The 25933-nt window shown below is 40.3% G+C and overlaps 2 protein-coding genes across 5 annotated transcripts in view; both read left to right on the top strand.

Moving 5' to 3' along the window:
• The window catches only part of sdk2a (sidekick cell adhesion molecule 2a), a 165439-nt gene extending 158995 nt beyond the window's left edge, over nt 1-6444 (top strand). For both annotated transcript variants that reach the window (XM_017461828.3, XM_047149719.2), the window contains 2 exons: nt 2542-2671; nt 4468-6444. In XM_017461828.3, coding sequence (XP_017317317.1) covers nt 2542-2671; nt 4468-4869 — 532 coding nt within the window. In that variant the 3' untranslated portion in view covers nt 4870-6444. The remainder of the gene's footprint in view (nt 1-2541; nt 2672-4467) is intronic.
• A 1566-nt stretch (nt 6445-8010) lies between these two features.
• Nucleotides 8011-24412, top strand: cdc42ep4a (CDC42 effector protein (Rho GTPase binding) 4a). Of its 3 annotated transcripts, none has more exons than XM_017452606.2 (2): nt 8011-8305; nt 21527-24412. In XM_017452606.2, exon 2 carries the CDS (start codon nt 21634-21636, stop codon nt 22675-22677), a length of 1044 nt encoding a protein of 347 aa, XP_017308095.1. In that variant the 5' UTR covers nt 8011-8305; nt 21527-21633; the 3' UTR covers nt 22678-24412. The 3 variants fall into 3 exon arrangements, with proteins under 3 accessions (XP_017308095.1, XP_047005684.1, XP_047005682.1); XM_047149728.2 differs by lacking the exon at nt 8011-8305 and adding an exon at nt 15791-15875; XM_047149726.2 differs by lacking the exon at nt 8011-8305 and adding an exon at nt 18699-19255.
• Nucleotides 24413-25933: the final 1521 nt, after the last annotated feature.

Here is a 25933-nt window from a genome sequence, read left to right as displayed (position 1 = left end):
CCTCCCACCACATTCTCATTCTTCTTGACTTTCACAGCACACACTGGATAAAGTTTATATTAATGTAAAACTTCAGAATAACTCTTCATCTTCTTCCTTGCATGAGTACATCGTTTGTTCCACAGCACAAAAAGACGCAAGATGTGTCACCTCTCTTGCTTTTCTGCATATGGACTGAGAAATGCTCCTTCCTCACAAGGGCACTTGGTTTGCAGCACTCCTGTTTATGTTTGCACAGTGTTTGTACAAACACAGATAGCGTGGAGGTCAGCGAGCTGCCATAAAGCCACTTATGAGGGACCTAGTGAGCCGTACGTGTGGAGGGTGGAGGGGTTGGACTTGTGGCCAACTTCCTGTGGCGGTAACCGGAGAGAGCATTTTGGGGCCATTAGAGTGGAATGCGTCGATGTGAGGGAGGGGGGTTCGTACTGCTCCTCATCTCTTAACTCAGCTGAGACGATCTTCCTGAGATCAAAGCACTCTGTCTTTGAAGAGCTCTACTCGGGTGCAGTAGTGCTACAGGGCTGTCCCCTAGAGAGAGTGAAAAAGATTGATTTGTTGAGCACAGCGGGATCAGGAGAGATAAAATTCACAGCCAAAACCTGAGCTGGTCAAGCATGGTGTTTGAGACGGTAGAAAAGCAGCAGATTGTGTCTTTTTAAAAATTGGATGGTAATGGCTGCTGGGCTGTTTGACATGGCTTCATTTCTGCTTTAAAAGCCCAACCTCCACTGAATTTTAACTAGACACTTAATCATAACGCTCCCCTCCCCCTGCTCCCATGAGTTTGTCCCAGGAGCTCTGGATTAACCCTTCCAAAGCCAGAACTTCATTCCAGCATCCTGTCTTGTCTTTAGGTGGGTTATTTATTTATAAATCCTTCCAAAATGCATCGGGTTTTCTGGGGCCTCCATCCAAGTCCCTGATGTTTTTGCTTCTGCTCCAGAGTCTTTATAGTATGATAGATAATTCAGCATGATTTACAAACTAAGCTAATTGATTGCAGAACAACTCTTGAGTTCTCCTGCTTGCTCGGTTCAAATGCTAACATTTCTAGTGTTCTTGGTTTAATGCCCATCAGACCTCATTACAGCAAATTAAAGAGCTGTCTGTGCTTGAAACCTTTGGCAGGGCAGTGGTTTTCTGCCCTTTCGTTGAGAACAGAGCTCTCTGAAACATTTGTTGGTTTGTGATATGAGGGGCACCTGACTTGCATGACAGTCCTCAATCACTTATTATGAACTGAGAGACGTACTATGCAGACGCTTGCCTGAAGCTCTAACGTGAATCATGTGATGCCCCTAAGGGCACTGGTGGGCTCCACCTTTCCTCATGCTAAACAGATGCCTCACTATCTGTCCAGAGATCAGAGAAGCTCAGGAGATTAGGAGCTAATTAGGAATGGCTGAAGTGTGGAAGCACAGCTTGTTTCCAGTGTTCCTCCGAAGCAGCCTGTTCTTCCTAATATCCATCTGTCTGGCTATTGGTGAATCTCCAGAAATTTATTAGAATGCTCTTTAATCTGTGGATGTAATGGTATTAGAGTCTGTGCTTACTATAGGATTTGTTGGAATTAAATGAAAAGCAAGCTCACGTGCAGTAGATTTCTTGAGGAAAAACCTGTTTTTTGAAACCAGCAATCTTTCAGAAAAGGAGAAAAATGTGTTTTTCCTGTCGCCAAATCACATAATGTTAAAAATCAAAATGGTCAAAATGAAGGTGAATGTTTTCTTGCAGCAGCAACAGTATTAAGGTTCGGCTCAGATTTGGTATTAAGATCTGGTCTCAGGTAATCTGATCACAAGATGGATAATCGTTCACCCCTGGTATTTCCATGTGTCTTGAATGCTTCTTAACCATTTGTGATCACATTTCATCAGAAACAGGGTTGCCAAATCTACCAAAAGAAAGACTCTAAAACCATTCCTAACTAGCCTGATACCAAAACTTAAAAGAACAAAGTATAGCCTATTTGTTGCTATCAGCATGCCACTTAAGAGTTATTTGACCAAGGTGCTACAGTGTCTTGTACAGTTGATTGTCATAAATACAGAACCCAAACCAATTCACTGACATCAATAGCCTACAGTATATTGATAGAGTAACAAGCAGAACTGTAACAAGAACATATAAAAATGAGACCACCCTGATATGGCCATTTATATAACATTAAAAAAATAACCCTCAGAGAAACATGATGTGTATTACCATTCTAGAGTAGGTTAGTTCAAAAATTTAGTGATATTGTGAGGCATCAGGACACATCACTGTTCACAAAACAAATGTTATGTGTCCGCATGTATCCCAGAACACCCCGTAATGTGGTGTTATCCAACAACCCAAGATGGATGTTAATGCCAAGTCTAAACAGGGCTCTAAATAATCTCCTTTACGGTCTCTCAGAAGCACACAGCTGTGATCATTAAACGTTTTAGAGCAGGCACACTTATCACATCTAAATTGCTACAGAAGAGCTTATCCTAATTCTGCACGTAACTATTTTTAGCGTTTTTCATACTCTCTGTCCTCTCCCTGCTCCAGGTCTCCTCCGCGGCCCAGTCCAGGTGGCCTGCACTACTCCGATGAGGACGTCAGCGCTAAATGCAATGACCTGATGCCAGCTGAGAACAGCAGTCTCACTGAGAAACCATCTGAGGTATCCGACTCACAGGTATCTCAATCCTCTGAGATTAGAATCACATCTGTGCACATATACACACACCTTGTTTCGTTTTTTATTTCAGTTGTAAATTGTAACGAATGGCTTGCTACAAGTGTTGCAGGTATTTCTGTTCATTTCGTGGAAAACAACACCATTTCTTCAGTATGTCCAAGCACAGCTGCTTTAAGATAAAGCATTTTTTTCAAGCTGTGAAAATAATGAGCTGACATGCTATTCGGTAAAGACAAGCGAACCTGACATTTGCCTGAGAAATTATGCTATATATCAATACAGAGCCACCCATCTCTTGACACCATTTTATTAATCTGCACACTGCGACCTCCTTCATTGGAAACAGATGAAAAGCCTAAGCTGATTTCACCCTACTTCTTTTATAGAAGTTAGATTTTATCCAGATCTTTTTCCTCAGTTCAAAGCAGCATGACTCAGCTTTGAAACTTGAAACAAGGGCTAGAGTTATAGTGGAGATGACATGTAGAGTCTTAGGACTCAGTGCTGAATAGGAACTCAGGAACAACTATGAAACACACTCTTGTGTGAGCAGTGTGTATCTCTCACTACACATTCTCACTCTGAGTTTTCTCCTGCAGACACCTGTAGAGTCAAAATAGTGCTTCCTGGTGCCACACTGGTTTTCTAAAGAACCAGCACCTTGTTTTGTTTTTGTTTTTTTTTCATTCCATTCATTAAAACCATTTAACCTGAATGAAGCTTTCTGGAGTTATACCAAGGAACTAAAATCAGGACCGGCTCTTCTGGTAAAAGCCAAACATTAGAAGGTTCTAATCACCATCACATAAGCTTGCTCATAAAGGATGCTAACACAACAGGACGAAAGACATTAAAAACATGAGTTTTCACTTTTATGTTCTTACCAGATGTTCCTATTGCCAAACATTAGCATTGTTTTTCTCCAAAACCCATATGTATTCAATTTTTTTCATGTCAGTTCTGCAGAGATTTGAAAAAGGCCAAACGGTTGCATGGACAGTTGTTGACATTTTTCGTCCTCTCCTTGGCATCTGTCAGTTCTCTCTAAGGATCATGAAGTTAATCAGTGTGCTGGAGAGAGTAGAGCTTTGATGTACCTTTGAACAAAATGCCTGCGGTTGGATGGACTGAATTTTGAGTAGGTGTTTTACGCCTGGGCCACACCAGAGGATAATCGGGATTTTGAGGCCAATACGCCCCAAACTACCATCGCAAAAAGCTGGTTTTAAAGGATTATCTTCCCAGATTATCCGGTGATGTAGGGTGTGTAAAATCTAATCTTAACCCTTCTGATCTACTCACAGTCCAGTCATGGTTGGCCCAGTGTTCAGTATTTTTAACTCATTATCTTGTAGTGTAGGAGGAACACAATCTTGGTGTCAGGCATTTAAATAAAAAAAATTAATAAAAGTCAAGTTGACCTGTTGTTCACGGGAATTTCTACAAAATCCAAGAGTCAGGATTGTTGGTCAGAACTGATTCATGACCATAATCTGAAAGTGTGTGGTGTGTTAGTTAGTCTGGGGCGATCATATTATGGAATTTTGATGACTGAAGGACGCTCCACTACAAAATATCTGAAATGTCATTATATCTGAGGTTTCTCGCAATTTCACCGTCAGTCAGGATTGTATACAGTAATGCTGTAGTGTGGTCCAAGTGGTAGTCCGTTAAAGCTGATAAAGCCTTTTTCTTATAAAGTTGTCCCATTTTTGGCAATAAAGATTTGATTCAAATAAATAATTGGGAGGTCTGTGAATGAAAAGTGTTTCCTCCCTTCCTTCTGATCACAGGGCAGTGATAGCGAATACGAGGTGGATCCAGCCCATCAGAAAACACACTCGTTCGTCAATCACTACATCAGTGATCCGACCTACTACAACTCGTGGCGTCGGCAGCAGAAGGGCGTCTCACGGCCACCTGCGTACAGCTATGGGCAGGCAGAAGGTGCGACCGAACAAGAGCCACGCCCCCACGCTCCCCCTCTGCCACCGCTGCCTCCTTTGCTGCCCCACCACACACCATCTCCACAGGCCACGGGCCAGGGCACGCTGTTCAGGCCTAAGGGTAGCCGGACTCCCACTCCATCTCTGCTGTCCTCTGAGATCCACAGCCAGCACGGCCTCTACAGGCCTCCCAGCAGCCTGGGCACCTCCACCCAGACCCCAACTACAGGCTTCTCGTCCTTTGTTTGATATGAGACTCTGGTTCCGTTCACAACACATCTGATTGGGACTCCCATGTGAGCAGCAATTTGCTCCTTCAACATCACTGTCGTTGTGGTTTGTTAATGATTTTATCTATTAAGGAGCGCTGAACATCTTAGGTTGCATTTTTTGTTTTTTATGTATGTGTGGTGTGTGTCTGTAATAGCATTGAAAAACAGACAATCATTGAGCACATTTGTCTTTGTGGTTTGAGCAGAGCAAGTCACTTAGCCAGTCACATCTAAACAATGCGTAACCCGAGAAATTCCTAAACCTTATTTCTAAACTCTGATAAAAGTGTCAAAAGATATTTTTTAATGAGATTTCTGTGAATAAAAGAATGTAATACGTATTTAAGCAGGAGTTCAAAACTTCAAAATGGGTTTTGCATGTAATTTTACAAATGACCCAAAGTGACCATCTTGAGTGTACATACATTCTGGGTGTATATAAACATTTGCTCATTCAGTCACGTCTAAATGACAGCACTTTGCTTGACGAATAATATAATAAATGAGTTGTCTTAACGAACGGATACGATCTTCCTGGATTTGACATGTCTCCGTTTTTAGTGAAGGTTTACATACGTCTCGGCCGCAGTTCTATTTTGAGTTATAAATCAGCACACAAGCTATTGCTAAGCTAGAAGTTGTGGGTTCTATGAAAGTGTTTTCGCTAGTCCGCTTTGTTGTGTCACTGTATTCTGTCATACGCATGTATTATGTTCATAGTCATGGTTTTAAAGGCGCTTTCACTGGGAAAGGCTGTTCAGGTGTGACTTGGACCGTTGCCAGATTGTGTAAAACGTTTCTCTTGTACTTGTACAGGAGATCCTGCAATTACTCTCCTCCTACTGTGGTAACCTGGTCATATCTCCATAACTAATATTCAAAAGCAGTGCTGTTATATTATTTCTGTGAAATGAAATGAGGAAATGACACCAAGAGGTTAAAACCTGTGCATATACTAACGGAAATGCGACGAAGCAGCACTTATTGTTTGCAGTTGTATGGATGAAGAGATTATAAATACACCTGTTAAAGAAAAGCTGTACACAAGAACTCCATGTAGGAGGAGACATCGAGTGAACACACTGTCCTCATTTTAGCTCATTTGTACTGTGAGTTATTAAAAATAAAATAAAATAAAATAAAACATTTACTTATGTTCCGAGAACCTGAATTTGGAGGACATAAGATAAACCTTTTCCTCTCACAGAGACTGAAAGTAATGTCTGTTTCTTCTTGCATATGTATTTCTCTATTATATTGTAGAATGTGTTTTTCCTGCTCACAGTGAGACACCGTGTACAGATATGCCTACATGTATGCAGATATGCTTAATTTATTTATGGTCATTCGATCATTTGCTTTTATATTCAAACTTAAAAAGTGAAGATAGACTCAAGAACTGGAATTGATGATAATAATAATAATAATAATAATGATCCACACAATTTCTCGTCTTGTTCTCTGTGAGGTGACTATCACTGTATAAATTCTTTAATGAATTATAATGGGCCAGGCAATGGTTCTTTTCCAAAATAAATTCTTTTATTTTTCATTGCTTCTACTGAGATCTTTCTTTATACTGTAATTTATATAACAATACATTGTACTGTTAAAGGTCCACAGTGAAATTTTAAGTCCTAAATACTATATAAGAGGGGGAAAAAATCATGCATGAATTGTGTCCTTCGTCTATCTTGTCTCTTCAAGCGTTCCATCTTTTAGATTTCTTGATCATAAGAAAACCTCTCACTTCATTGGGTTTAGATCCATAAAAGGAACTGGCTCGGTGATTTGGGCTGAATGAGAATGCTAAGTGGGTGTAAAATTAATAATGATCCAGGGAAACTGTGCCGAGAGTCTGGGGGGAGGATGGAAGAGCTCGTCTGGAGATAATCTCTTTATTCCGGACTGCAAAGCATTGATCTGGTTAGGGAAGGGGTGTCAGAGGGGAGAGGGGGAAAAACTCCATATTGAGGTGGTGGGAAGACGAGAATGGGATATGGGCTCATCTGTCTCTAGACCTGCCAGCAACAATAGCCCTGTCAACATTCTGGATTGTCTCTGTTTCAAAGTATCTCACTCTGAAGTGATAGCTTTCTTTTAAAAAATCACTTTTGACCTCAGTGTCAGGTTATATGAGCCTTGGATCTGGGAACATAGCCAGTGAAGGAAGTTAGTTTTAAACATTATTGAAATTCTTGCCTCTTTAGTATACACTCAGTCAAGCTGTCTATAAGATTAGGATATATCACTTTTCGAAGTCTTCAGCTCTTTGGTCCTATTATACAATAATTTGTTAGTGCAAGCATGCTAGATGTTAATTGCTCCTCGTGTAGAAAAGTTGTACTCGATTAATCGTGCTAACTAATTACCGTGGTACATAATATCTTTCATTGTAATCCCTCTATGAGACTTTTTCTCCTTTGAAAACACTAATAACTGATTTTTATCATCGCGTCTGGCCATGGGTAATGATCTAAGTGTTTAGACATTCCACTTATCTTAAGCACAGTGCCACTGGCTTTGTCTTGCAAGAGGATACATCTCCTACAACGCCCCATGGCAAAGGCATGAATTACTCCCATGGCAGGCTTTTGGAAAATGAATACACAAACAGGGTGTTTAGTCCTCAGGCAACATAATGGACATCAGACATGTTGAATTGGCCTGGCAGGATATTACATTTCAATTGAAAGGCCAGTTAAACAGGTCATCAATGAAGAATGCAGCACAGCTCATTTCTTTGTCTCACATATTTCCCCAGGTTGGTCACTGCTAGTCAGAATTTCGTAATGAAACCTTGGTTGAATAAATGAACCTGCTACAAGAATGTAAGAATGAAGATAAACCAGGTATAACAGTTTCAGTTCTATATGCTCGTGCATTTAAACAGTGTATATATTTGTACATCAGCTTTAATGTGTCTCCCACGACTGAGTAGCCCACAAGTGGCTAGTGTTCAACTGAAATAGCAGCTTTGGCTACTCAATCCGCTGCAGGCTGAGATCAAGTGCTTCGACATAAATGTGAATAAACATGATGCACTCTGTAAGGGTACCAATGCCATGAGCCATGCTGTGAATAGATTCTCCATTGTCCTTCAGCTCAGGCGGGCTTTGCGCGCATGCGCACTGGAGGCGTGCCCACAGAAAGAAACGGCTGAGCTGCGCGAGCTTCAGACCGAGCAGAGCGTTTACTCGTTGAACGGCAGGAAGGATGCGTTTCTTCGGTTTATGTGGAGTTCATTTCTGTTGTCGAAGTTCACCGTTGATGTGTGTTTACGCGTGTTAATTCACAAATTCACGAGAAAGTAGTGAGGCGAATGCGAATAGTGAAAGGGGAGGAAACGGTGAAGCTAGTCACCTGGGGATGAAAGTACAAATCGTCGGTTGCACGCGAGACTGTTGATAAAGGTAGGTTACATTGTAATCTTTGATCTTTTCTGTAACTTTGTGTCCCCACCACAAACAAGAAGGTTTTATCTTCTGTTTGTTGATATGTTCACTATTCATGTGTCCACCAGGTATGAAATAAGCCCCGTTGACTGTTTGTTTCCTCAGACTTCAGTTAAAACCGTCGAGTATTAATTAGTGATCCATCACCTGTCCCATCTCTTTATTAAAACACCACGTGCTTGTCCTTCGTGCTTTATCCATTCACTCTTCTATGTATTAATTGTCCTTCAATGCCAACTCGACCCTGTGCTCATCATTGTTCTTCGTTCTGGTCTTTTCATCTAACACCACCACATTACTCTTATTCAACTTCCTGTCCCTGAACTTTAATGACGATTTGATTGGACTGTTTTATTTCATGTATTCTGTAGTGCCTTGTTGTTGTTGGTATACCTAGCATGTTGTTGTTCATCACACAGTTTACTGTGGATATCCTGATCTTTGGTTACACTATCGTACTAAATAATTTGTCTTCTGTGCTGGAGAGATATTTTGAGCTTTAATTAATTAATTAATTAATTAAAATTAGATCCACCCTTTGACTAAATGCTATAAGAGCCTAAAGGTGCAGTTATCTGAAGCGTAATGAACCCCAGAGTGGCTACAAAGCTTTATTTTGGCAGTTGATTTCAGCAGGTGAAGCTGTTATGTCTCAGAGCTTCTCTAGTGGTGGTGTAAATCATTAACAAGGTGCTGCAAGGTCATGGGTAAACTTGGAGAGAGCAGCCAGGAAGCACCTAGTCCCATTTTGCCCATGTTTAATAACCACGGTTGGTTAGGCGGTACGTTGTGCTTTTGTTAAAATGATAATATTGGAAATTAAGATGCCAAACTGTACTTGTTCTGGTTGCTTGGGTGTTACTATCAACATTTAGTATGTATGTACAGCTTTCTAGGTGAATCAGGTCTAAATATACGCCTTCAATTATTTGTAAAGGTGCACTATATTGACATTTCCATAGTAAAGATGATAAGCATGAGTACAGTTTGGTTGCTTTATTTCTGACAGTGTAGTGTGCATAAATTTAGTGTGTTGTCTAAATGGTGGCACGGTTTCATCACCATGTTTTAAACAGATTGCTTAACGAGTGTTACTACCCTGGTGGTGTCACTGACCTGGATGTCAGAGCGCTGAACTTAAACTGTACGCAGGTCATCACGTGCTTCTCTTTCAGTTTTATAAAGAAGTCATTCGCACATCTTTTAATTCATCTTTAACTTAGATTTCACGTTATAAAGTGGCACTGTATGTTGTATAACCATACGCAGAGATCATAAAAGTAATTATGGTTGGTTTATCCCACTTTAATCTCTGGTGTTTATTGTTCAAGCTTCCTGAGAAGTTACCAGTAATCAGCAGGTGAACTTTCCACATATCAGTCTTTCAGCTTTAGAGGTTGGTGTAAGTCTGTTATTTCTTGAAGTGCGCCACTGGATGCTGCACCAACAACCCTTATTAGTAAATACGTTTACATGTACAAAAGAATCAGGTCAGGTACGTAAAGTAAATTTTGGCACTAATTCACCCTGCACTATAGATGCACTAATGTAACCTGAAACTCTGAGCTTAATACGAGTCAGCTGATATAATTGGATTCTTTTCTAGACACGTGACTGACTGCTCCACTGCTGTTTCCTTACAACCTACCAATGAACCAACCTACCAATAAAATTCCAACTTCCTGCTGTTTAAAATAAATAAATAATTTCTGCTTTGCTTGGCGATCATTATTTAGGAGTTTTATGGTTGCACAGCTGTTAATTCTCTCTTTAGTCTTTAGTACTTTCAGTGCAACTCTTCTCTAATCTCTATGCTCATCTGTGCTGAATAACTTGGTCATTTTTCCTAAGAATCCAGGTGTGGCTTACTTGAAATGCATTAACAGCATTAATCTGATCCATCACATGATTGCTCGAGTGAAATAGTAACTGCTGAAATCAGATGCTGCTTATATTCTTGGTGCACACTCTCGGTCTTCAGCTTCTCTAACACACCAGCCTGACCTCTTGATGGTTAATGAGGTGATTTACCTCAAAAATCTACAAGAATAAGGAGTCCTTCCACTGGAGTTGGGGTTCTGACACTGCACAAACATTGCACTGATCCTAGATCACCTTTGAATGGTGGTAGTAGTAGGAGATTTATGGCGTTTGTGCCTGCGAACACTGTAAGCAAAAAGAGGATAAACTGTATATAACATGCAAATATTTCACTTCAGATTGCAGCATAAACAGGAATAATGCTTTTGTCGTCTTCTTCCTCAATCCTTTCACTTGAATTATGCCTTGAGCACTGAATCACAAGATTTAGTAGAGTTCGGTGTATTAGTTAGTCCAAAACAACATTCTTGCTGTGTATGTCCAAACCATGCCAGTCTTTTGATCCACAGGCTCTTCAAACTTTCTATAACCCTGCTACCCTGAGAGCAAGGTCAGCCATCCTCATCCAATTTGTGTATCATATTTCATTCAGTGGATGGCTCATGCAATGTTTTCAGACATTCTTTGTTCGTGTTTATTGTGTCAACCTGAGGTATCACAGCAAATGTATTATCTTTTTTAAAATCTATTTTTTTTTTATACAGGTTCCATGCTGTTATTTATGGATTATTGAGAGTGTATGGCTGTGTTGACAGACAGCTTTATATATAAACACAGCTCCTCATTTAATTATGAAAACAGTCATGGATCCCATGGTTGAGAACATTTCAACAGCCTATTTATTTATTTATTTATTTATTTATTTATTTATTTATTTATTTATTTAATGTAAGTGCTACAACCTTGTACGTTTGTTGTTCTGCAGTACGCCATCACTCCTGTCAGTTATGCTGACACCATGAGGGTGTTCACACCTGTAGTCAAATTGAAGGTGTCCTCATTCACACATTGGTTTCAGGTCTGTGGCTTAATTCAAACTTAGTATTACACACACATGCTGCGTTTAACATGTTGCTTGGGCTTGTTCTCAGAAATCATTGCTGCATGACTGCATGTTGGAGTATTAATGGAAACACTGTCACTATCAATGGAAAAGACAGTATTACATAATGCCAGGAGACTGACAGAATCATTGCTGGTTCTCAAATCACCCTTTCAAATGTTAACAAATTGTGGTGCTAAAGACAACACAGGTTTATTTAAAAAAAAAAAAAAAAAAACTTTGTTAAATATGTTTGTACCACGATTATTGGCACCCTTTTAGTCAATACTTTGTGCTACCTCCCTTTGCCAAGATAACAGCTCTGAGTCTTCTCCTATAATGCCTGATGAGGTTGGAGAATACATGGCGAGGGATCTGAGACCGTTCCTCCATACAGAATCTCTCCAGATCCTTCAAACACTGGTGGACTCTCCTCTTCAGTTCACCCCACATGTTTTCTATTGGTTTTAAGTCAGGTGACTGGGATGGCCATGGCAGGACCTGGATTTTGTGGTCAGTAAACCATTTTGGTGTTGATTTTGATGTATGTTTTGGATGATTGTCCTGCTGGAAGATCCAACCACGGCCCATTTGAAGCTCTCTGGCAGAGGCAGTCAGGTTTTCATTTAATATCTGTTGATATTTGATAGTCCATGATGTATCCTAACAAAACAACCAGGTCCTCTGGCAGAAAAACAGCCCCAAAACATTTAAGAGCCTCCACCCTATTGAACCGTAGACATGAGGTACTTTTCCATACGGTTACCTATCGGTGTGTGCCAAAACTACCTCTGGTGTTTTATTGCCCAAAAGCTCTGTTTTGGTTTCATCTGACCATAGAGCCAGATCCCATTTGAAGGTCCAGTAGTGTCTGGCAAACTGAAGATGCTTGAGTTTGTTTCTGGATGAGAGTAGAGGCTTTTTTTCTTGGAACCCTTCCAAACAACTTGTGGTGATGTAGGTGACTTCAGATTGTAGTTTTGGACAGTTCTCCAACTGTGATCCTTGGAGATTTTTTGGCCGTTCGAACCATCCTCTTTACAGTGTGTTGAGACAATATAGACACACGTCCAATTGTCCAATCAATGTCAAGTTGATTTGAACTTAATTATTACCCTGGTGGTGGAAATGGGCATTTTCAATGCTTGTGCTATTTTCTTATAGCCACCTCCCATTTTGTGAAGCTCAACAACTTTTTGCCGCACATCACAGCTATATTCCTTGGTCTTACCCATTGTTATGAATGACCAAGAGAATTTGGCCTATTTGTTACCTCATATTTATTCCCCTATGAAACAGGAAGTCATGGTTGAACAACTTCCTGTTCCTAGTCTCCCATGTGTACAAAAAAAAGGTACAATATCAATGGAAATATAGTTCAGATACAGTTTTCTCATATGAATTCATAGGGGTGCCAATAATTGTTACACACCTATATATAACAAAGATATTTTTTGATAAACCTGTGTTTTTGAACAAATTATCAAAAGGTTCAACATCAAAGAATTTTTCACAGCCTTCTTTGCTCATATTTAACAAGGGTGCCAATAAAATAAATATTCGTGGAGGGCACTGCACTGTATTGAGGGCCCTTACAATTAAACCATAATTAAAAAGCTACACGAACTCCTCTTTCTGCCTGATCAGAATTGTCAGATCGTATGTTGATGGACCGTTGCATCTCCGGCGACTTGAACAAATCCTCCCAGTGGGAAAGTGTGTAAGAGTGATGTTGGTGTGTTTTGTACACACTTCTAGCAGCACAGCACATACAGAACCCTGCAAAATCAGGTAAATGTGAACCCCAATGCTATTCCCCCTTTCCTCCGCAGTATGCAGAAACCGTATGCGTATCTCATATGCTTAATAAAATACATACAAATTGGTACTACTGCCCTCTCATTTAACTGCCTATAATCACGGTGAAGCTCGGCAAGATCAGATTAACTACAAGACCTTTCTGTTTATAATGTTATGAAATTGTATCATACAAATGCAATACAAATATGGGTTATTTAAACAAACACAGCTTGTCCACTTTTTACGGTATTCGGTCGATCATGATTCTCTCATAGTGCAGCCACTCTGCTAATGTACTTTACCATTTAAAAAAAAAAAAAGCAAGGCTGAATTACTCACCATTGCTGCATATCAATAATTACTACGCTAAAAACAATCTATATGAAATATTCTAACTAACTGTGGTTTTGCTGATGATCTGGGACAGAAAAGAAGCCAGTTCAGTTTCTGTGGTTGGGATAATGTTTGCAGTTGTTTATTTCTGATTGGTACTATCATACATCTAACTTCACAAATATGCGCAGCAGTTTGTGAAAACACCTCCGCTGTCACTGTGGCTGAATTCTGTAAACCAGCTAAGAATGTCAGAAAACTGGTTGTAACCGAAACCAAATGTCTCTGCCAGTAATATTCTTTTATATCTCAGATTTTAAAGAAACAAATACACTATGTGGCCAAAGTATGTGACACCTGACCTTGACACCTGACCATCACACCCATATGTGGGCCTTCCCTAAACTATTTCCACCAAGTTTAAAGCACACAATTGTACATAATGTACGCTGTAGCATACATAATTCATCTTTACTGGAAATATGGTGCTCAAACATGTTCCAGCATGACCGTGTCCCTGTGCACAAAGCAAGGATTCTAAATTTTCCAATCTCTGACCTCCTTGTCCAACATCAGTGTCTGACCTGAGTAATGCTCTTGTGGCTGAATAAACACACATCCCCACAGCCACACTCCACAATCTAGTGGAAAGTCTTCCAAGAAGAGTGGAGGCTGTTGTACCAGCAACGGGGGACTAAATCTGGAATGGGATGTTCAACAAACACACATGGGTGTGATTTGTCATGTGTCCACATAGTTTTGGCCATATAGTGTATGTTTGACTAAAATGACAGAGGAATTTTTTTTATTTAGGTTGATAATTTGTTGCCATTGCTGTCTGTCTGCAAAGATTATGTCTGGTATGGAGCCAGTTTAACAAATGCAGCAGTAAGACCACTTTGCCTAAAGATGTAAAGGGTTTTCCCAGGACACCACCCAAATAAGCCCAATCAAATCAAATTGTCCAGAAAAAAAAGAGAAATTTTGAAATCTTTTGTGGTCAGTGGTAAATTCTATAACTAAGCTATAGCTAACAGTAAGAAGACTATTTTTAGTATGTAATACTGTTTAGATCGTGTATTTGTTTGTTTCTTAAATAGAAAATAAATCAGACCCCACTTTTGACAACAATGACTGAAAGCTTTGAATAGTTTTTGATTGCTGCTGTTCATTTTTATCACATGAAAAAGTAGTAGCCCTGGATCTGCCCTCTAATCAATATAGTCTTTAATCATTGAGATGTACAAAAACATACACAGATGAGCCTTTGAACAATGCCTCATGCATACCACTATATGCACGCTCGCACACACACAATCAGTCCTGTTTCCAGTGATGGAAACTAGCCTCATTATTGCGTATACCCATGGAGCTGTTTGTTTAGAGTATGATCAGTAAAGCTGTAAGTGATGTGTTTATGAGAGTTCAGGAAGGGTGGTGTCATGGATTTCCGCTAACATGGGAGATTACTAATGGCTCATATACAGTTCGTCTTTCTTGTCTGTACCCCCATAATGAACCCATGCGATGCTTTTATATACAGTACATTCTACTGCTCCCAGTTGGGCTGGCGTGGCATAATGGGGGTTGGTGCAAATGGTTCTGGTATGGAAAAAAAAATGCTTTAAACTGCCCATCCCCCAGATATTTCCCTGCTCTAGGCAAGATAAAGGTTTGCTCCAACACCTGATGTCTATTCACATACTCTAGATGCAGCAAAGTAAAACTGAATGGATGAACAAGTTGAGACAAAGATGTAGGTCTGAATTATAAGAATGAAACTGCAATTCTTCAAGTTTACGAAAAATGTATACCAATTGTTGTGTAGGAGACAGATTTCTCACAATATAAAAAAATAACATCCTTATACCAACAGCTTATAGTTACTAATCCATTTAAACCTAAAAAGCTACATAGTTAACAGGATTTTTACAAAAAAAAATCCATCCCACCGCTACCCTTGCTTCCAGTCTATCTCTCTCCTGGCCCTTGTCTTGATTTCTGTTTTGTGTCGAACACTTTAGAATTCCGAACTCGGTTTCAGTTATACACGGCATCAATAATATTGAGCAAGTGAAAGATGCATGCTCAAGAATGTATCTTTCTTACATTTACATTTATTCATTTAGCAGACGCTTTATCCAAAGCAACTTACAAATGAGGAAATACAAGCAAAGCGATATATCAAGCGGAGAACGCAAGTAGTGCTAATATACAAGATTTATAATTGAGATTTAGAGAAGCAAAGTTTGTAGACTAAGGGTTCTTTTTTTAATATAATGTGGGGGTTGGCAGGGCTTAGTTAAGTGTTCACGGAAGAGGTGGGTCTAGCCTTTTTTTTTTTTTTTTTTTTTTTTTAAATGGTGACCGATTCTGCTGTCCATTCATTCCACCACTGAGGAGCAGTCAGTTTGAAGGTTCTGGAAAGAGACATCGTGTCTTGCTGAGTAGGCACTACTAAGGAGTGTTGAGGTAGGGGGATGCTGTTTTTTATATTTATTTTTATTTTTTTTCTTGTACATGATCATCAAGACCTTGAATTTGATGCCAGAAGCTACAGGAAGCCAGTGGAGGGAGATGAAGAGGGGTGTGACATGGGTTCTTTTGGGGAAAGGTTTTGTTTTTACATTTATGACATTTGGCAGATGTCCATATTCAAAGCAACTTCCATTTTATTTTATTTATACATCTGGGCCTTGCTCTTAACACAACAGGGGTGTCTTGGCAGTGTTGGGCTTAGCCCAATGTTTTAACCACTGAGCTGCCACTGTAGTTTTATAGGCTGGGGTAAGAGTTTACGTTTGTTGGCATCTGCTCCTTTTTCTGTTCTTTAGAGAAATCCATATAGTTGTCTTTAACAAGTTTTGCATGTTTATCCTGCTGTCTCAAACTAAGCCAAAAAGCCCCATCTGCTTCTTACAACATGGTTAAATTCTGTTTCCCCTGGCCCAGCCTCAACTATCTACTTATGATCAGCTTAGTCATTTGTGACCTGCAGGAGTAAAGTGTAGCATACATCAGAATGAAAATGTCATCTGCAGACATGTTTACAACTTGATTGAGGCTACTAATGAGGAGATACTAAGCTGCTTATCCAGGCTTCACACTCCGATCCAACATTATCTCAGATGCAACATTATCTAAACAAATTTGGTGGTATTTTTGCATATCCTCTGCCAACTGCCGGATGCACAAATCCTGTCACCAACTCCGATGCTTTATGGGTCTGTGTTGCTCTTGTAACCTCAGTTAGTACAATCTACTACCAAACCAATTTTCTAGTGACATTGTTATGCTTAAGACATTTTGTAACTGTGGTTATACACACGTTTGATTTTATTGCCTTTTTGAATACAGTACTTTTTTAATGAATATTTATGGTAGTGCTTGTCTGATTCACTATGTACTTGTGTACTAATTCACAGCCATGTAAATAAGCCTAAAACTGATCTCTTCATAGTTGCTATCTCTCTTGTATATTCATAGATAATGGTTACTGTTGGGACCATAAACATTCTTAAGATTTATAAGTACCTTTTATTGCTACTTCTTGTTGTTGTTGTTGTTGTTGTTGTTGTTGTTGTTATTTCCACAGAAAGACACAACCATAGACACGACCTTAGAAAAATACTAGTTTAGCAAGACAGCATTACCTCCGTCATTACATAAGCTGAATCTGCAAGAACGTGAAAGCCATTTTAGATACATAAATAAATGATGGCTGCCTTTATTGGAGGTGTGAGAACCCAAGGGCATGACTCTTCCTGGGGTATTTGGGTGAGTGATGATGGTGCTGTTCTCACGTTGAGAGGTGTCAGCCTTCACTCCAGGTGTGAGGGAAGGAGGTCAGGTTTATGAACCTACTGTCTGTATATTGCAGGAATCCAGATTGGCTCCTTTATCTCCAGTGAATGGCCTAAAAGCACTCTGAGCTGATCTTTATCTCTCTAATCCCATTCCAACTGCTCTTTACACAGTTGAAAAACAATGACCTGTTCAACATTTGTCAATATTCTTAATTACCTGAGTGAAGGGTTGCTTTAATGTGTGGGTATTTAGCTGCAAGCTGTGGCTAAGGCCAGTTTTCAATTCAGATTCTTTAGATTTTGGTTATCAAGTTGGATATTGGATATATGCATGTTGCAATGCAAACGTCTGTGTGACTATAAACATTTTAATATTTAATTCTTTATTATAATTTTTTAAAAAAGATTTGTGGTTAAAGTGTTTATTTTTTTTATTTTGTATTATTTATTTGTGCATGGTCTGGGCATTTGCAGATCTGCACTAATATATGCATTGTGCCATAATGAAGCTTTCTGGGAGGTGGCCTCAGGACATCCAGCCTTCTGTCCAGGTCAGTGGCTCTAGAGAGACTCTTCTGCCAAAATGCAGCATGATCCACTTTCTGCCACATGCTAGGATACACCGCACCATTGTCTGTTTGGTGCAACGCATCATTATAACACCAGAGAACTAGTGGTAGTTAAGGCCAGCTAAAGATCATTTCACTTCTAGCCCCACAATTTCGGCTGTATAGTGCAGTAGTGTGAGTTTTGGAACATCGCCAAACAAACTAGCCTAGCTACCATTGTCATGCTACTTGGAATCTGTTTAAATGTTCTCCTTTTGAACTGAAAGTGTCTGCTCGCTTTCTTTTGATTTTTGTTGTAGGGATTGGTAGAGAAGGCTCAGTGCTCTTTGTGTGCTCCAGTTTAGGCATACTGATGCCGCATACTAACTCGAAATTTCTCTTGTTGCTGTTGAGAACATGCAACATCAGGAAAGGTGCTATTGCTTAATATCAGAGAGTCTAAAACACCTACACAGATCATTTCAGATACATATTTGGATTGCTTCGTCTCCTGTTGGTGTATTTTTGAGTTATAACGTCTACAAGCATACTCCGAATTTCAGAGGTCCTGTGCAAAATGTGTAAAGGTTGTCAGATCTGGTAATACCATATTACACTGATTATCATGACGGTGTAATATCGTCTAGAAGGCATTATTATATCATACAAGCCTATGCGCACTCCTAGCATGTAACACGCTCATGTACTTCAGCTTCTTGCTCTGTTGATCCAATTTCTATTGAAGTAAAGTCCTCTAGGATAATGATCTTTCCTGGCATCATTTCTTTGAAAGGCAGATATCTGTGGTCATAAGAAGACGTGCAGTTCGTTTAGAAATGCTTGCAGATATGTGCGTCATTCCCAGTTGACTCTACTATTTGTGTATATTTGTGAATGTGACTAGCCGGGCCGCACAGGGTCAGAGGTTAGTATGTATAGGGTCATTTAGGCTGTGGGGATTGTGAAATGGATGGATGGAGAGGGAGGGAGGAAGACGTGTTCAGTATATGAGGGATCGAAGAAAGCCAGCTGCTCCCCTTGCGTTGTGCTGCTACTGACATGGATGTCAGAAGGGGCTGTTTGGAAAGTCACTGGCAACATCCGAGGCCTTTGGTTTCCCACGCTGCCTTCTCATGCTCCCCGTACTCTCCTCATTTTCACACAGAGCTATAAATAAGCCCCACTGCCCCGATCTGATAGAGCAGCTATGAAAAAGTGCTCTGGAATGAACACTATTTAGCTGTGATTATTAGTCCTTCCAGTAAATCATGTGAATGGTGTGATAAATAGAGCATTGCTATGTATGAGTCAAGCGCGTGCGTACATGTGTGTGATAGAGGGAGAGAGAGAGTGAGCGAGCGAGAGGTTAACTCCTGTAGAGGTTTTGGGGAGTTCCAGGGAGGATTAAGAGTTTCAATCTTTAGTGATCTGCTTGTTTTTCTTCCAGCTTCTGCCACCCAGTAGCAGTGCCCCACATAACCTTGCCGTTCTTTGTCTGGTATGCATTATTTATTATTAAACTAATAGTTATGTATATTTGTTATGCATATTTGTTGAAGACCTCCTCTCCTCCATCTTCAGTGCGTCACATTGTATTCATTTGCCCATTTAAAAAGTAATTTACGAGGAAGAACGATGGTGTTAATTTGAGATTGTACAACGGGGCGTTTCATTATATTTTGTGGATATAATTATACTCTGAGCATCAACTCAGTGCTGTGATGGGAAAAAAAAATGTTAACAGAAAGCAGGCTTCTAGCATTCATTGTCTCTGGTTTAAGGGTGAGTCCAGCAGGCTGCATGCGTTCATTCAGCCACAGATGAATAACAGAAGCCACTGCATAGACTATAATAATTTTAATAAATCTAACAAATAACCAAATGGTTTGAGATGCATCCAAGATAAATGCAAACTGTGTGTCTGCAGCACCTGAGTAGCTGTGCTCTCTATGCTTACTAATGAAATGAGCATTATTTAGTTTCAGTTGTGTAATGTGTGCAAAAAACCCAACCCAGTAGCATCATATCATCAGGGCTTGAGGTGTAGGGCTAGGCACAAGGGCTGACTGCTATGCTCAAAGATAATAAACATGGTTTTCCGCTGCCTTAAAAAGAAGCCACGAGCCAGACGACAGGAAGTATCTTTGTGTCGCATGCTGCAAGGTGTTGCCGTGGCAACAAATGCAGGTAAGCAGCTCATCAGGAAGTGAAGGCAGTTCTGACAGACGAAGGAACAATCAGATCGAGGTCAGTGTCAGATGGTGCACCACCAGAGATGACTTCACTCTGCTATTGTTTCTCTAGAAAAGGGGAGGACTGATGAATATTTCATTAGCATCAGCTGGAGAAACCTGTTTGGCCTGCTGAGCACTTTTCCTTTCTCTTAATCTGAAAGGCCGAATTTAACGTGCTGGGATGAGTGTGACGCTACTATTCAGACAAGATTTCTGGACATGTCTGTACGCATTACGATTTGCTTGTGTCACGCAATCTCTGTATAAATCACAGAGATGGAAGTGTCGTCTTCACCATGTCTGCATGGCTTTCACACCAAAAGTTACATGCATATTATGTAATAGCATGTCTTTAATGCCAACAGATTGTTCTGACGATTATAACTGCTCGATGTAGGGCTTGTGGCCACGGACATTGTGTTCGATTATTAATAGGACACATGGCCATAACATACATGTGTTAAACCTGTGATAGGAAGTTAATAACTTACCACAAAACCCCCGGAAGCATCGTTTCTCTGACAAGCTTTTTTTTTTTGTCCATGTTTAATTGTTCTGCATTTTAAACTTTGCCAATACTTGCTTTCAGTTTAATTTTGACAGGAGAGGATGGAAATAAGCACTCCATTCACCTCTTTTCCTACATTTTATACTAGATAAAAACAAGGTGTTTTATTTCTGAGCTCAGGAGCACTCCATCTGTAGTAATTATATTGACATGATCGAATAAGGCTTAAGAGTTCATGTGAACATCATCAGCCGATAGCGTTTTATGAGTCTCTGTCTGAGGTTTTACATTGGACTTGCTGGTTTATTCATTTAAAAGGGTTTCTGCTTTGATAAAGAGAATCAGCTGACCTTTATCCTGGACCTCACTGCTGTCTCTGTGTGTGATTTTCTAATGTTGGGAATGAGTATGTTTTGATGAGCAGAAAATAATGTTAGCTACCTACATTTGTTAGTAGATGGATCGACTCAGAGGCGTCATTGACATGGATTCATGACGAGGCCTACCCGCTGTTTAAAAACTGGTGATCAAGACTGCTCCTTATCGTAAATGTTTAGATAACAGTTGTTCTAACACCTTGATATATTGTACATAGAACGGGAGAATGATAAATTCTGGCACATTGTTCAGCCAGGCTAGCTACTTTCTCCACCAAGAATGTGTGTCAGTTCTGTGTTCTTATCTTATCTTAGGATTGACTAAATCCTCTGGTCTTCACAACCCAAAGGTTCAACTTGTGTACTCTGGGTAATGGCGCAGCAGACGTTTCTGTCTGACTCATGCCAGGGCAGATACACTGCATTCTGGAGTTTCTAATGGTATTCAAGACTGTCTTTGAGATGAGACATCTTGGAACTGCTCCACCACTGACTCTTCATTACAGAGTGTAATGAAACAGCAATAGTGGAATGCACTTAGCTTAATTACTTTGGCCTTTTGTGCTGTATGCCTTTTGTGATTTAGAACATCTGTTTTGTTTTGTTTTTTGTTCAGAAACTTAGTGTTTTGTTTTTGTTTCTTTCCACAGGTTCCACAATCTCACTGGAAACTGCATGTGCCTTCAACTGTAAGCTAATCTTACAAGATACAGATTAACTGGATTTATCTTTTAGTTGGGAGTATAAATTTGCAAAGATGCCCATCTTGAAGCAACTAGTGACAAGCTCATCTCAGACCAAGCGACGCTCTCGCATGGACCTTACCACGGAAATGATTAGTGCTCCGTTGGGAGATTTTCGTCACACCATGCATGTGGGCAGGGGTGGTGATGCTTTCGGGGACACTTCCTTTCTCAGCAGCCACTCTGGCGAGCCCCCACAAGATGCCACTTCTAATCCCCGCTCTCCCAAGCTGGGCCTACTGTCCAGAACCTTCAGAAGCAGCAAGCGGTCTCAGTCAGTCACTCGTGTGGACCAGCGAGACAACACACAACTACCCCCAAGTGACTCACCAAAGTATGTGAAGAATGCCTTGTCACTGCCTTTTCTGAATGATGAGGATCGGGATACTGAAGGCGGTAGGATGCTCAAGAGCCTAGCATCTAGTCCCATGAAGCAGCAGGCCTCCAATGGGGCAGCCGCTCATGGCCTAGACCTGGAGCTCCACGAGAGGTCCTTCGGGGAGCTCACAGACTTGCGACCCTCTCTACCTTATAATGGAGGAGGCATGAAACACGCCGAGTCAGTTATGTCCTTTCATGTGGACCTGGGGCCTTCTATGCTAGGAGATATTCTAGGAGTCATGCAGAAGGAAGAAGATGACCTGGGCTTTGAGGAGGGCAAAAACAGCGAGGGTCAGGCTTCCCCTCTTCTCAGCCACCAAGGAGTACAAGAGGAGGAGGCAGAGGAAGATGAGGAGGTGGAGGAAGAGGGAATGAGAGGAGAGGAGGAGCAGGAGATGGATTTGGAGGTGGAACATGACGCTACTCTTCATGCCCCCAGTTCAGTAGACCTGGAAATTAAAAGTGAGGTCATCAGCACTCCTGAGCCTGAACACAAACAGTTGCTGCACTCTGACAGTTGCTCTGTCTCCAGCTCTGGCTCCCAAGCCGTGGAGGACAAACAACTCTGCCAGCCTTATCAAGGAGACATGGACAGTACCAACTACAGCTACCACCCTGGGGAGGAAGGAGCCTTCTCTGCCTTCTTGGAGGATGAGGATGATGAGATCCGTGTGTGAGACTCTAAGCCTTGTGGAATCTGTATGGGGATAGAGACATGTAAGCAATTTCGACACTGTTAATGAAAATGAAGGTCTATACCTGCTCCTGGACCCTGTGAGGGAAGTGAGCAAAACATATATCTAATGGCCCAGCAGAGGACCTCATAGCACCACTGTCAGACATGTTCACTCAGCCTGGGTCTGGCAGCTCCCACATTTTGCCACTGAACATGTCAGTGATGATGAGGAGACTCATGAAGATGAAGAAAAAAAAATGTCATTAATGTCTTAACCTCATCACTTGCCTTTGCATCTTCTGATTCCAACATTGCGTATTTGTGTAAAGGTTTTTGGTCATGTGTACTACAAGTGCTGGCTAATGGTATCTCCTGACACAAGTATATTTTCACTACACAATAAGCAGGCTCTTTGCTGAAGGTTTAAAAGGCGCATGTAACTAATGCTGGTGTGCCCACAGGACATGTTGCATATCTGCCTGGCCTGTGGATGAGTGCAAAATCTTTGACAGTAATTGCAACATTGTAGTGCATGTGAAGGGTTATGCTTACACATCCTGTTCGACACCGTCATTAGGGCAGCTGACGGAGAAAGATGGGGAATCATTCTGTAATAAAAATAACAAACCAGAACCTGAAACGGGTGCAGTGGCCAGATGTTTTGTGTTCCGTTTTCCCTTCCACTAACTGTCCATAATTTTGCCGTGCTGACAGCTGGGAAGCTTCATGTTAGGGGGATTCATGTTTGTAGAGGATTTTGTATAGACATTGCATGTGTGGTGTCGTTATCTCACCACTTCCTTCCTCATCACGTGACAGTAACTATTTAGCTCTGCAGCTAGCTGGTTAAGATGGTGGAGAAATGTTTCTGTACCTCTGTATTAAGGAACACTCTGTGAAATTGGGTTGAAATTGGGTTTTCCTACCTTGCTTTATTATAGCAAATAAAAAGACACTGCACTAATTAAGCTAAACTCAGTTTTGGTATACAAGGCAGTGTGTTTCAGCACCACTGTATAGTGTTAATCACCTGGGTGAGGGACAGCTTGTACACTAACTTGTACTTAGTTTCTTTTATCATTTGTTCACAGAAGTCATGTTGTAAAATGTGAATATGTGAGGCCTTTACTGCTGCCCAGTCTGTGCTGGTGTGCTTGCCTATTATAGCTTACTCATTTCTATCTTTTGTAGGCTACAGAGACTAGCTGTTCTAAAAAATAAAATAAAAAAAAAGATAAAAAATAAAATGCTGAGTTGTAAGAAATCCTTGCAGAGCTTTTAGCAATAGGGTTGTCTTCAGCCTTAAGTAGATATGACAAAAGTGCCAAATTTAATCTGCCATGTAATCCGAAGTAAAACTAGCAATTTGTATATCATCAAAGAAGGGATTTTACAGTCTGGGTCCCTAAGTGACTTTATTCAAATAAGGGGCTCAAACCTCGTACTTAATTCACTGAATTGCTTGAGTGTATTTGCTTAACCCGCAGAAGAGCAAAATCACAGAAGTTCCAAGATATTTGCCTTTTTTTGTGTGGAAAATCTGTTTTGAATATGAAAAAGTAAATATGAGGAAATAGCTCCAGATTTGCTGTGCCAGCTGAATTTTAACATTCAGAACACAAACATTTAGCTAATCTTTCTTATTTAAAGTCCTCTTATGCATATATTTCTTGCTTGGATGGCCTTGTTTTGAAAATGCAACATAACTATATTTTTCAATAAAATGATATCACCAAGCAAGGCCTGTGTGTTGTTTTGTCTAGGATTTTCACTTTGAGACAGTCCTATGGTGTGTGTACAGTATCCTTATGAACCCTGATTAGATTAACAGTGTAGCTTTATGGGAGGCCACTATCTGTAACTGAGAAATAGGGAGAAATGACCCTGACTGGTAAAATGATGACATGCTCACAGCTAGAACAGCTTGGCTCCATAACCACAGATTGAGTTGATTTTATGGAAAAAGAAGACCTTGCTGCATTTTAAATCTAGATTTTCGATAACTCGTACTGTGGACCACGGTCCAGCTGCAGACCCAGTAAAGTGTTTCAGTGGATTAAACTGAGTGCTTGAAAAATACTGTAGCAGATAAGCATTCAGAGACTCTGGTTTTCTAAACATAAACCATTGCAGCTTCTGTAGCAAATCCTCTGATACAGTTTATCCAATCACTTGGATTTATGTAAACTGTTTAGCTGAAGGCAGCTCATTGACTAACTACAGGTCTAAGGGGAGAGTTTTCATAAATATGAAATATGAAATAAAATGAAATAGCTAGTTCATTTCATTTAACTTCCATGATCTACAGTTGCAATCAAAATTATTCAACCCACATTGCAAATCAGGTTCATTGTCAAAATTTACAGACTTCAAATCAAACAAAAGCAATTGGAATAGTTCAACACAATGAATGCTTCACGTGGTTTCCCCAAATTCAACTGAAAATGCAACTTATGATTTCTTTTAAAGATAAATAGAGAGAAGTATGTTTATTCGAGCAAATTCAGAACAAATGTGTATTATCAGTTCAGAGTACATGCTGCTAGTCAAAAGTGGTATTCTAAATTTTACATAGCTGGACCATGACAAATGTTAGTTGCTTACCCCCACTCTAGTACCATGCTCACTCAGTGGCAGTACAGCATGAGTGCATTATGTCAGTTTATCAGTTTGTGTACCCTGACAACAATCTCACCGCCACCCAGTTCCTTTGTGGAGTGAGGGTGACCTGAATCAGTAAAGGGGGACTACTGTCCTTACTGAGCTCTTAAATACAAATCTTATGTGATGAGTCCTCATTGCACTGGGAGCAGTGCTGAAGAGCCTCAGGGAACTTCCTGTTCATGACCATTCAGCATCACCCTTACTGCTGATTTGGACTCCCCAAACCCCTTCTGCTGCACACTCAATATGTATATCTAATACCCAACTCTAAAACAAATTCACCGCTTGCCTGTTCATTGCACCATTTTGCCTGGCTTTCCTTCATGTCTTTTTGAAATGTAATCCATCTCCATCTAGCAGGGGTGTGTATTAATAGGCCCCCTATTCCCAATTCTCATCTAAAAGCAAATGTGTATTGATGGAAGGCTTTGAAAAGAGTACAAGCTCATGATGTCTCTTCGAATTTTTGTTGGCTTCTGCCACCTAGTGGCACTATATAAGATCTTTGGCACATGAGATTTTCTTTGTGATCAAATATTTATTGTCAAATTGAGAAACTATGCCATCTGAGGCTCTTTGGGTTATAAATCCTC

The sequence above is a fragment of the Ictalurus punctatus genome, chromosome 2, assembly GCF_001660625.3.
Source record: "Ictalurus punctatus breed USDA103 chromosome 2, Coco_2.0, whole genome shotgun sequence".
NCBI classification, from domain to species: Eukaryota; Metazoa; Chordata; class Actinopteri; order Siluriformes; family Ictaluridae; genus Ictalurus; species Ictalurus punctatus.
The sequence above is the reverse complement of the archived record's forward strand: the minus strand, read 5'-3'. Positions and strand labels throughout refer to the sequence as shown.